The sequence below is a fragment of the Poecilia latipinna genome, unplaced genomic scaffold, assembly GCF_001443285.1.
Source record: "Poecilia latipinna isolate Pla-1442-1.1 unplaced genomic scaffold, P_latipinna-1.0 Scaffold2279, whole genome shotgun sequence".
Classification (NCBI taxonomy): Eukaryota; Metazoa; Chordata; class Actinopteri; order Cyprinodontiformes; family Poeciliidae; genus Poecilia; species Poecilia latipinna.
In genome coordinates, this window is record NW_015114895.1 from 84204 (window position 1) to 96340 (window position 12137).

Below are 12137 nucleotides of genomic sequence, written 5' to 3' on the forward strand. Positions count from 1 at the left end.
TGTGTGTGTGTAGACACAGGAAAGATAGGCAGACAGTTCGACTGAGCATGTCAGAAAACAACCTTGGGAGAAATAACATTTGGATGACTAAGAGGCAGCGTGTGGTTTTCATTCTCAAGAACATGTCAGAAGACTGTAATTGGCTGAACAAGCACCCCTGCATGTGTTACTATGTGTTTGTGCATGTGTGTGTGGGATTGTGAGGGCTGCACATTACATCAGGATGCACAGCAGTTTGTGAGGAACAGTGGGTCTTTGTTGAGATTGCACGCCAGTGTCACTTCCAATCCTCCTGAAGCTCATCAGCTGTAAGACACAGTGCTGGATAGCCGTTCCTGGCCAAGAAATGAGGAGGGAGAAAGTCTGAGATGTCAGGAAGATGGAGACCTCCATATTATTTTGGTCATATGTCTAATCAGCCAAAATCAGTTTCAATCCTGCCAGATCTCGCATACCTATCTGTCACACTGTTTGCACAATGGCCAGGCTTTGGGGTTCATATGTGGGCCAACGTTGGAGGACACTATGACAGAATGTGTTTTGAATTGTTTGGATTTATGGGGTTTATTTTACCTGGTACTGACCTTGTTTCAAAGACAAGTACTAAGTTAAAACCTTTGAGTATGTTCTAACTGTCTGGCTAAAGCAAAACAGTCCAAGTATCTTAGAGTCTGGTTAACAAGTTATGGTAGGAAGGAGTGGGACATGAATAGACAGACTGAAAACTTAGTTGTAATAATCTGGGTTCTGTTCCTGTCTTTTGTGACAAAAAGAGCTGAGCCAGTTTCAATATACTCGTATCAGGACCCCAGACACCCACATATGGTCACAAGGTATGGATCAAGCAGCTCAACTGACCTTTCGCCACTTTGACCCATCTTTGATGAGTGGAAGGCAACGAATAAGACAGCTGTTTAATTTAGCACAATAAAGTGACTTCTTTTTTAAATTCTGCAGGTGTGGTTGACAAAAAGCAGGTTGATGTTATGCTGGAGACCTTTGAGTTTTTCCATGAAAAGGGCAAAGAGGACGACCTCCACAAATCCTACAATGACAGATCCTACCTGAGCTCTGAGGACACGGGCCTCGGAGAAAGCCGCACAGGTACAGCGCACACACACAAACAGCAATTAGATATAACCCAATGTTCACTCTTGCTTTATGCAGGTGAGGAAAATAAATAGAAATATGACATTTAATTTGCCACATCTATCTATCTACAGAGTAGAGTGATGAGTCTGCTGTGCCCTTTCTTACCCTCTGCAGACTTTGTGGCGCTATTGACCGGAGTGACAGACTCATGGCTGCCCAGCTCCAGCGGAGTTGCCAGAGTCCGTCTTTCTCTGTCCAGAACCACGCTGACCTTCTCTGTTACATACCAAAGGTAAAACCAGTTTTCTCCAGAAGAAACACGTCTTTTGTTTAGTTTCCCTTGACTTTTCTTTGGTGTCACAAGTTGTGTCTGCTGGTTAAAAACTAATTTTGTTATGAATGTTGACAAAATGGAGTAGAGAAAGTGTTCTTAATCTGAATGAGAAAGATTTTTTTTTTGTTTTTGCTGCCTGTTTTTATACTCGCATATAAGTGAAACCTTACCCTTGCTCTCCAGAATCGGCCGCCCCAGTAAAATAGCCATCTTGGACTCAGATGGGACTCCTGCTTTTGAATATAAAGTCCCCAAAGGACAGACGGACATGGTAAGACATTACTTTCATGAGAGCAGACAATCATATTCTCTTGGCTCCATCTGAGTTATATTTGGTTTCACGCACATGTGTTTCCTGAGAGATGCCGGGAAACCAAGCAGCGATATGATGGATGCTTTTACAGCAGGACTGTGTGCTCAGGCTCTGATTTGTTTTCTCATAACTCACAGTAACATCATAAACAATAAACACACATAGAGAGTCAGTGACACTTCCTATTGGCCTTAGTGCCCCGTTTCTGAACTTCAAACTGATTGCAGTCATTATTAGCACACAATCAGTCGCAACAGCTTTTCAGGTTTAAGTCAGTTTTGTGTTGATAAATCAGGTTACCAATACTTCACTGGATGCTCCCTAAGGTTTGTCTGCATTACCGTATGTGATTTCCTGCCAAAATACACACATTTTCACATTCCACTTTGAACACAAACACTGTTCAGTGAGACAGGAGCCCCCTAAATACAGGTCCCAGAAATTGGCCTATTATTATTTTTAGATAAATGTCAGAGTCAAGCTCCAGAGGACCTCAGAGAAAACACTGTGGCTCTGAAAAAGAAAGGAGGAGGGGAGTTTGCTGAAGCAGGACTTAGAGAGAGAGAAAGAGAGAGAGAGAGAGAGAGAGAGAATTTTTCACACGTTACATCACTGCTTAGCATGGCGACAGAGAGTATTGCTAATTAAAATGGAGATTACTCCTGAACTCGGAGTTATGAGGTGTCGGCTGTCTGCCACATTTCTTCCCTCAGCTCAGAGGAAGAAGTTTTGGTTTTATGTTAAAGTGCTGTGGCCAAGAGTTCAATGCACGATCACAAAACTTTATGGATCTAGCAGATAGCAATATGTTCTCTATCTGCTTTTATTTACAGTGCTTTGCTGAAGTATTCATGACCCTCAAACTTTTCACATATTGTCAAATCCCAGTGATAATGTATATCATCGGGATTTGTTGTGACAAGGCAAAAAAGTAGTGCATAAAAGTGAAGTGGAATAAAAAAAATCCTGTTTTTTTTTAAGTAAACTGTTGAAAAGCATGTTTGTTGTTACTAAAGCCCTTGAATCAATACTGTATAGGATCACCTTTGGCTGTAATTACAGATGCAAGTCTTGTTGATATATGGCTTGCATATACCAACATTCTGTCCAAAAGAAAAATCTATTTTGTCAAGATTTTTCCTCAGTCTTGACCAAATAGGGCAAGCTCATTTAGAGTGGATGGAAAGCATTTCTGAAGAGTATAACCTTTTAGGCTTGCCTTGGATTCTCAATTATGTTTAGATCTGAACTTTGACATATGCCTTGATCTAAATCATTCCCTTGTAGCTCTGGTTGTATCAAGTCTTTTGCAGCATAATGTTGGTTTTCTTCCAGCACTGTCTGATATCTCCCATTTAACTCTGACCAGTTTTAATATTCCTGCTGAATAACAGTATTTCTAAGGCATTATGCTGCCACCATGGAGTGATGTGCTTCATTAATTCCCCACCACACAAAACATAGGCTTTTGAATGTAGGCAAAAACATTGAGTTTTACTTTTATCTGACTCCTACATGACTTGAGGCGAATTCCAAACAGGATTGATGTTTCTGTATTTTAACACACCCTACTGTCTGCCACATTTTCAGAAAAGAATCCCAGACTCGGGACTTAAAGCTCTAACTTTCCCTCACCTATCTGCTTTGTTCCTATGTGTTTCAAGATGCTGTTTGTTCACTAACCTCTGAGGCCTTCACACAACTGATGGATTTATATTGAGAAGAAATAATAAACACTGCAGGCACTTTGTCTTAATGTGCTTCCAGGAAGAACTGAAAAAGGCCCGATGTATTCTAAAGCCATTGTTCATGCGCATTTGCATCCTAAACGTCTCCAACACTGCACCTGTTTTGGTCGGTGTTTGCTTGCAGATCTGTGGAGTTTGGAAAAATTTGGCGAAACCTCTCTTGCGACAGCTGCAGTCTGAGCAACTGCGCATCAGCATGACCACATCCACGGGCAGGCGAGAAGAGGTGGTTGGGAAAATCATCAAACACAGAGCGCTGTTTGCCGGTGAGACTGCATGTGGGCTTTTAATGCATGCACTCTTATCCGTGTTATCTTCAATGCATCGATTATGTTGAGTCTTAAGTAAAAGCAAAATAAAGCTGATTGAAATTGTTTAAATGCATAGGCAGATAACTCCTGTCACTGTGCATGCTTTTTATGTGCAGAGACATTCAGTTCAGTGCTGACCTCAGAGGAAGAGAATGCGGGAATGGGAGGCATTGCCCTGCTGACGCTGAGTGACAGTGAGAACAACCTTCACTTCATCCTCATCCTGCAGGGTCTCATCAGACACAAGGACAGAGGTGAAGGAGACACACAGGAGTATACACTGAAACTAAGAAGTGATTCTAAATAAAGTTAAATGGAAAAAAAAAACTCTTTCTCCTCAGAGCCAGTTCTGGTCCCAATCCGAGTCCAGCTGATGTACCGCCAACATGTCTTAAGAGAGATCAGGTCCAACATCACCTCTAATGTGAGTAACAATTACACATCCATCATAATCAGTTCAGTCAGAGACAGAAAGGACTAATAACCATGTTGAAAAAGATTTGTTTTATGCTGACTATTATAAAACAGTGGCGGAGTTTTAGGGGAAGACGTTTTGCTCTGAATGTTAAGGAGCCAAAGTCGTCTTGTTTTGGGTTAGAAACGTATGTCAGATCGCCAGAGTCCCACTGTTGCCCCCGCCCTGTTCCCAGCTACTCAAGGAGACGGATGTGGTTTTCTCGCCACATCCTAGCGAAGTTATCGTGGCGCTTGGATCACAGCTCAGCATGCTGATAGACGATGAGGGAAAATGTATGAAGGTGTGAGGAAACAAAAGGAAAGGGAAAGTCTGTGTGGAGAGTTTGGCACGAGACAGATAGTGGCGGAGTATGAGACATAAAGGGAAGCGTGGGGGTAAAAGAGGATGCGCCACCTCTCACACATGTCAGTGGTTAGTGGTCTGTGGGTTTAGTAGAAGGAGAGGAGGGCGGAGGGGGTGTTGAAAGGTGCGTCTGGTTTTAATTCTGCCAGGAAGGGACGATGTTTCTCCTTTGATCCAGCTGTTTACAGAATGTCCTTGACAAATATTGTGTAAGATTTGAGCTTAGCCACTGCTTCCTGACCCATTAAACTACACAACAACTAAAAAGTCAAACTCCCAACGTATTATGTATTATTTCAAACCCAAGAGAATATTTAGCTTATGTGCTTTAAGTGTTTATGCTTCTTAAACCTTTAAACATTTTAAGACATTACAAATTCAAACATCAGTGTATTTTTTTAGAATTTCATTGGATGCCACACTAAAGTGGAGGAAAAATGTTATAAAGTTTTCTTTTACAAATCAAAGCATAAAAAAATGCCCCATGAATATATATTCAGCCCTGTTTCTTCTTATAACCTTCAATAAAGTCATCTTCAAGTATGAAACATCTGGAGGACAGCATTAACTAGGAGATTATTTAAAAAGATTAGACAAAACTGTAGTGATTTTCAAAACAGAAACTAACTCTGGACAGTAACAATCCCAACACTGAAACATGGTGGTGCCAGCACTATACTGTGAACATGCATTTCTTCTGCAGGAAAAAGGAAGCTAATCAGAAAATGTAGGGCAGAACTGGAGGCAAACATCCAGTTTCCATTAGGATGCTGACTCTGACGATATAAAGCCATGCATATTATAAAATTGTTGTTCACATATGCTCTTGTTCCTTTTTGACTGATGTGTACACATTTCCTGAATTTGAATGTGCAAAGCTGGAAAAGGCTTGCATCTGCAAATATTGTTTGCTGGACCTTTTCAGGTTTTTATTTTGTAAAAAAAAAAAAAAAATGTTGAAAGGCATGCCTTAGATTTCTCTAGCTTAAAATATCCCAATAAGGTATATTAAAGCTTGTGGTTATAACTTGATATATTGTGAAATAGTAGACATAGACAGGCAGTCTTATTACTGCTGTGTTACTGCCCCGCTCCATTAACACCGGACCCTAATATATCCATCTGCACCTTGCCTCCCCCTCATTATTCAGTCCATTTTTTTTCTCCAGCAACATAACCCTCTCTCAGTGCCTCCCCTGCTCTTTTTCTGAGCTGTTTTGGCTGCTCGCTCTGTGGATTTATGCTTCGTGTATATTTATATTGAACCAAGGCCTGAGGGTCATAAAAGTAACATTTCTTTAACACACTCATACATGTGTCCTATTAATCCAACATTTCTCAGCGTCTTCGTGCAATACTGTCAGTCCCGCTTTAAGTCAGCGGCCTCTCACTGGTGAAACCAGTGAAAAAAATATGAACCATATTTTTGCCTCGAGTCGAACTGCGCGTGTGTGAGCGGGGTGATTATGGGGTCGCGTTGTTGCGTAGCAGAAATGTTTGCATCTCTAATGGGTTTGGACTCTGCCATGTCTTTGCGACTGTCGTATTTATTTAACCTCGAGATGATTTAGCTGCCACGTGATTTGTTTTGCTCTCTGTTCCATTTTTGTTTAGAACAAACACAAACAGATGGAGCTGGACACAAATAACGAGCCTGTCTTTCATTTAAAGAAGCTGGGTCGGGGGTGGGAGGGTTACTATGATGACAAGTCAATGTTTCATAAACCTCATGTCAACAAGATCTAACACTTCATTGTGACGTTTTCATTCCTGCCTTTGAAGACAGTAATTAATTTTTAGTGAAATATGTTTTTGGGTTTTTTTTTTGACTATTTGTGGCTTTCTGTGACACAGAAACTCGTTTAGCTTTGTGCTAACACTTTCAATCTGTGCAGGATCCAGACTTTGCTGAGGTGCTGACAGACCTGAACAGCCGCGAGCTGTTTTGGTTATCTCGTGGTCAGCTGGAAATCTCCGTGGCAACCGAGGATCAGGATCCCCGACAAATCTCTGGCTTCATCACAGGGAGAAAATCTTGTGACAGTGAGTGATTTTGCTCTTAGAGACCTGAATACTACCTGATGGAGTACAGGTGCTATTTAGTGTTAGATAAACACTAAATAGCACATTATTGTGAAAAGGAAGAAAAATGCTGAATGGTTTTTCATATCTTTTACAAAAAGTGTTACTTTCAAGTAGTGTTCATTCTCTGGAGTCAGCTGCAAGTCTTGGGCATGTCTGCTGCTTTTGCTAGTACAGACATCTGGCTAGTAAAGGCTTAAACAAAGACATACGTTTTTTTCCCATTCTTCTTTGCAAAACAGCTCAAACAGCATCAGATTGGACGGAAAGAATCTTCTGAAGTTTCCCACAGATTCTAAGTTAGTTTTTTGTCTAATCCTTGACTGGGTCATTCTAATGTAAATATGTTTTGTCGCTGCTGAGGAGAAGCGTCCATGCTGCATGATGCTTCCACTGCCATGTTTCACTCATGAGGTTTTAGTCCCAAACAGGACTTCTAATGTCTTTTTTTAAATTAATGGCTTTCATTTTTGCATTTTAACTGACAGCAGATTTGTGGAGTGCAGGATTAATGGCTGAGCTGTGTAGTTTTTTTAAAAGTTAGGTTATATTTATAGGTATTACATTACAGTGGGCTGAATACAGATGAGTGCCACACTTTTCAGGTCTTAATTTGTTGAAAATTCTGGAAATGATGTAGCAGTCTTCTTCCATTTTAAAATCCCAGTAAAGCACAATAAAGTTTGTTGTTGTTACTTGACAAAATGTGAAAAGGTTCAAGAAGTACTTTTTTTTTTAAACTCTTGGATCTGGTTCTGAGAAGCAGAGAAAAAGAACACAGTTTAAAAACATGGGTTGTGTTGCTGCGGTACTCTGTTCGTCCATCTGTGGCTGGTTTTGTCATCCTCCATAAAATACTTTCTTTCTGCGTCCTTTCTTTCAAGTCTTATCGATGTGGGGAAAGCTATGTTTATAGACCTCATGTTGGACTTGCTGTCTCACCGAGGGTCTGCACACGTGTGTGTGTGTTTGTGTGTGTGTGTGTGTGTGAAGCTGTAAGAAAAGGCTTTTAGGAATGCTGTGGACTGCCCAAGTTTTCTTCAAATATAAAAACATGAACACATGTCCTTTTCTGTGCGACTCACTATTACTATTTGAACTTAATCATCATGTGTCCACTGCTGCGAAATGCTTTGATTTCAGTTTTTGTTGTCACAGACTGGGATTTATAACCCAAAAAAATATGCTTGTTTGTAAAATGTGTACACACACACTCACACACACATGATTGCTGCCAAGGTCAGTGTGCTGGACCTGATTCCTTGTGTCGGTGTTCCAGCGTTTTGATTAACAGCATGTGACGTAATCTGGTAAGAATTCAGGTCCAAAGTTCTTCTTTCCCTCTCTGTCTCCTCCATGTCTCAGTCCCTCCGTCCGCTGTCCTCTTTGTGCAGCTTTGGCATCAGTTCTCATCTATGCTGCTGTTCCCTCTGTGTCTCATATTGAAAACTTTCTCTCCACTTCTGTTACTCATTTCCTTCTGTCCCCCTCAGCTCAATCTTTGTAAGACTCACTTCATTCACCAGAATATACAGAATATACCTCAATCTCAGATGTAACCTTTAGCATTTTCTTATGCAAAGTTGTTTGTGTGCAGCGGCATGGATGTTTTTGGTATGACATAAGCAGGCACAGATTCTTGGCTGTGATTAAACTTAATTTTCCACAATAAGAGTCAAAGCTGTGAAAAAATATAACTCAGATGTGTGCTTCTGCTGCTGCAGAACACAAGTAGGTATAATTTGTCTCTTTTCCTTCGTTCAACCTGCTTTTGTTGTGTGTGATGGATAAACAGATGAGAGAAATTATGAAGTCTTTGTTATTTATATTTTTACATGAATCTGTCTTTGTCCAATTCAGCTATTCAGAGTGTGATGTCCAGCGGCGATGCGTTGATCCCAGGGAAGACAGGAGGGGTGGGTTCTGCCATCTTTAATCTCCATGGTAACGGGACGCTGGACTACCAGGTAACAGTCTCTTTTACTCATAAACAATGTTTGTGTTTTTGTTTTCAGGAAACTTCCCTTTCTCAGGTTTTGATTCCCCAGACTCAACAATGAATTTCTCTAAAATGTTGCAAAAGCACATTTAGAGTTGATAGGATGTTTAATGCCTGGGTCTGTTGGTGTCCTGCAGGTTCAGGTCGCAGGTCTCACAAGTGACATTGTGGGTCTCACAATAGAGCTGAAGCCGCGGCGTCGAAACAAGCGCTCTGTCCTTTACGATTTAACTCCGGAGTACAGCAGGGAGACCGGGCAGGCGGCGGGCAGCTTGAGTCGACTGGAGGCCCGACATATCCACATGCTGCTGCAGAACGAGCTCTTCATCAACGTGGCCACGGCACACAGCCAGGAGGGGGAGCTCAGGGGGCAAATCAAAGTCCTGCCTTACAGTGGCCTGGAGGTACCCAGACATGGTGAGGACCAGTGGAGTGAGGATAAACAGATTAAGAAACATCTAAACAGTAAAAAAAAAAAAAAAAGTACAATGACTTGCTTTGAAAATATACTACATTTATTGTCTTTTTTCATTCGTTTTCCATCTCTTCAAGAGCTGCCCACTCCTCTGGCCGGGCATTTTGTGTCCCCACCGGTACGAACTGGAGCATCTGGCCACGCCTGGGTGTCTGTGGATAAACAGTGCCACCTGCACTACGAGATAATTGTCGCAGGTCTTAGTAAGACGGAAGACGTGACCATGAACGCCCACCTGCACGGACTGGCAGAGATCGGAGAGCTGGATGACAGCAGCACAAATCACAAGAGGCTCCTGACGGGTTTCTACGGCTCTCAGGTCTGTCTGCTTGTCTGCTCACAAATGTTACTGTAGACTATTCAGGTCAGAAGTTCAAGTTTTTGTTTTGCTTTGAATATAAAAAAAAAATTAAAAGTTGTATTTCATATTAACAGCCATTAACAATGCAAAAATATTTAGATTTGAATGCAGGGCAATCAATAATCACATTTGACTCACTTATTAGGTGCAAATATGCAATGTTAAACTGTTACTATTAAACATTTTTAATATCATTCAAGCCTATAATTTGGCGTCAAACATGGTGCCTGATAAGAAACAAGATAAGTTTGTGGTGGAAAGGAAAACTAAATATTGCTAATATATGCATCACTCTAAAAATGTCTTAATAAAATATGATATCTAAAGTATTGCATCTACCCTGCAGGCTCAGGGGGTTTTAAAGGACATGAGCATTGAACTACTGCAACATCTGGACCAGGGAACAGCCTTCATCCAAGTCAGCACCAAGCTGAATCCTCAGGGAGAAATACGAGGACGGGTATGCGATGAAGTCATGTGGTCACTAATTTTAATGTCGTTGTCTTACTGTAGTGATATGTTAAGCCACAAACTTCCCTAATAGTTACTAAGGTCTTAGAATTAGCTTAAATGACACAATTTGTTGCGTGTTTCCTTTGGGATTTTACAGATTAAACCCTGGTGCTGAGAATCATGAAGAGTAAATGCTAAAAACAATCAAGGTGTTTGCTGTTTGCCAAAAAGCTTCATCCAGTAACCACCTGATTCTGTCAGGTGGTTATTGTTTTCATTGGCAGCTGTTTCTCTACACAGCGTTTAGTTCATTTTATTGGCCTACAGAAACATACAAAGAAACCACAGTTGGCTGTAAACTCCACAGGTGTAATGGTTGATCACTTTGTGAGGTCGTCTTTCATCCCAACTTAATTCTCTACACATTTCACACATGCTCCCTCCCCACCTGACTCCATTTGATGATGCATTTCCAGGTCCATATCTCAAACAGCTGTAAACTTGGTGCCCCAGCAGAGGTAGAGGAGGCTGAGTTTGATGACCTTTTCCTGAATGACCCCGAGGAGCTGAAGAAAGACCCAAACACCTGCTTCTTTGAGAACCAGTATCACGCTCATGGTTCCCGCTGGACTCCCAGCTATGACAAGTGTTTCACATGCAGCTGTCAGGTAAGGAGAGCACTCACATCTTGCTGCACACGGCAATGTTTTTATGCAAGACATTTTGCAGCATATTTACTGTGATTTCATAAAACATCTTTTTCCATCTGTAGAAGCGAACAGTGATCTGTGATCCAGTTATCTGTCCAGAGCTGACCTGCTCCAGAACCATTCAACCCGAGGACAAGTGCTGTGCCGTCTGTGATGGTACGGCCAACGTTATGTTGGGGATTTTTAAGTCATTCATAGATGTTAGAGTGCTCTCCATTGCCATCCATGAGTTTCAAGCTAATAATCATTTTATGACTATTCACTCCATGTGCAGAAAGGAGGGAGGCAAAGGACATAAAAGCACCAGAGACGGTGGAGGAACACCTAGAAGGTGGTGTTATAACTCTACTCTATTTTTTTTTCCCTCTTTTGTCTTTTATGTTTTCTAACTGCTGTTTTGTTTATGAGATTTTAGCTCACAGATTAACTCAAAAGCCCTTGTCTTATCCCTGGCAACCCTCTCCGCTTGTATTTCCCATCACTCAGGTTGTTACTTTGAGGGCGACCAGAAGATGCATGCCCCAGGCACCACATGGCATCCCTTTGTTCCTCCCTTTGGATACATTAAATGTGCGGTCTGCACTTGCAAGGTAATAAACATCAATAAATAGGCTCACATCTGGCTGAGTTTACATCTCAGAGGCTCTTTACGGATCGTTTGTGTTGTATTAGGCTGCAAAGAATGTGAAGGGTAGAGAAAATTCTCCTCTGTACTTTAAGGATGTCCAAAACTGGAAAGAGAAGTCACATTTTTCTAAAGAAAAACTGTTTCCAATCTGTTGTTGTTTTAACCTCAGGGCTCTACAGGGGAGGTCCACTGTGAGAAGGTGACGTGTCCCGTACTGACTTGCAGTCACCCAGTGAGACGGAGCCCCTCTGACTGCTGCAAGGAGTGTCCAGAAGAAGAGAGGACCCCTGCAGGCCTGGAGCACACCGACATGATGCAAGCGGACGGCCCACGGTACTGCAAATTTGGAAAGAACTTCTACCAGAACAGCGACAGCTGGCACCCCTGGGTGCCTCTTGTGGGCGAGATGAAGTGCATCAACTGCTGGTGTGATGTAAGCATGAAGGAGCTACAAGTTTTTTTTTTTGCTAAAAAGCAAATGAAATCCAATTTTTCCCATCAAATGAAGAAATTCTTAATATTGCTTTCTCGCTCTCTTTTTCTCTACAGCATGGAGTTACCAAGTGTCAAAGGAAACAGTGTCCTGTGATGACCTGCTCTAATATCACCCGTACAGAGAGCTCTTGCTGTCCTGAATGTGCAGGTAAGGAATGAACACATGTTGATTTACATATTGTCCCCTTCCTAAAATAATAGCCTAAGTCTTTTTTTTTCTTTTTTTCTTTTTTTTTTTTTTTTTTTTTCCAAAATCACTTTTTGCAAAAAATACCTTTGGCCATTTTTTTTGGAAAGGGAAAATTTTTTTTTGGGG

At 41.5% G+C, this 12137-nt stretch overlaps 1 protein-coding gene across 2 annotated transcripts in view; it reads left to right on the plus strand.

Moving 5' to 3' along the window:
• The window catches only part of chrd (chordin), a 25659-nt gene that overhangs the window by 8464 nt on the left and 5058 nt on the right, over positions 1-12137 (plus strand). For both annotated transcript variants that reach the window (XM_015018473.1, XM_015018474.1), the window contains 17 exons: positions 958-1104; positions 1267-1384; positions 1610-1697; positions 3612-3753; positions 3915-4052; positions 4140-4222; positions 6514-6661; positions 8561-8667; positions 8837-9116; positions 9252-9493; positions 9882-9995; positions 10465-10656; positions 10761-10854; positions 10973-11029; positions 11185-11288; positions 11496-11759; positions 11876-11969. In XM_015018473.1, the coding sequence (XP_014873959.1) occupies positions 958-1104; positions 1267-1384; positions 1610-1697; positions 3612-3753; positions 3915-4052; positions 4140-4222; positions 6514-6661; positions 8561-8667; positions 8837-9116; positions 9252-9493; positions 9882-9995; positions 10465-10656; positions 10761-10854; positions 10973-11029; positions 11185-11288; positions 11496-11759; positions 11876-11969 (2412 nt within the window). The remainder of the gene's footprint in view (positions 1-957; positions 1105-1266; positions 1385-1609; positions 1698-3611; positions 3754-3914; positions 4053-4139; positions 4223-6513; positions 6662-8560; positions 8668-8836; positions 9117-9251; positions 9494-9881; positions 9996-10464; positions 10657-10760; positions 10855-10972; positions 11030-11184; positions 11289-11495; positions 11760-11875; positions 11970-12137) is intronic.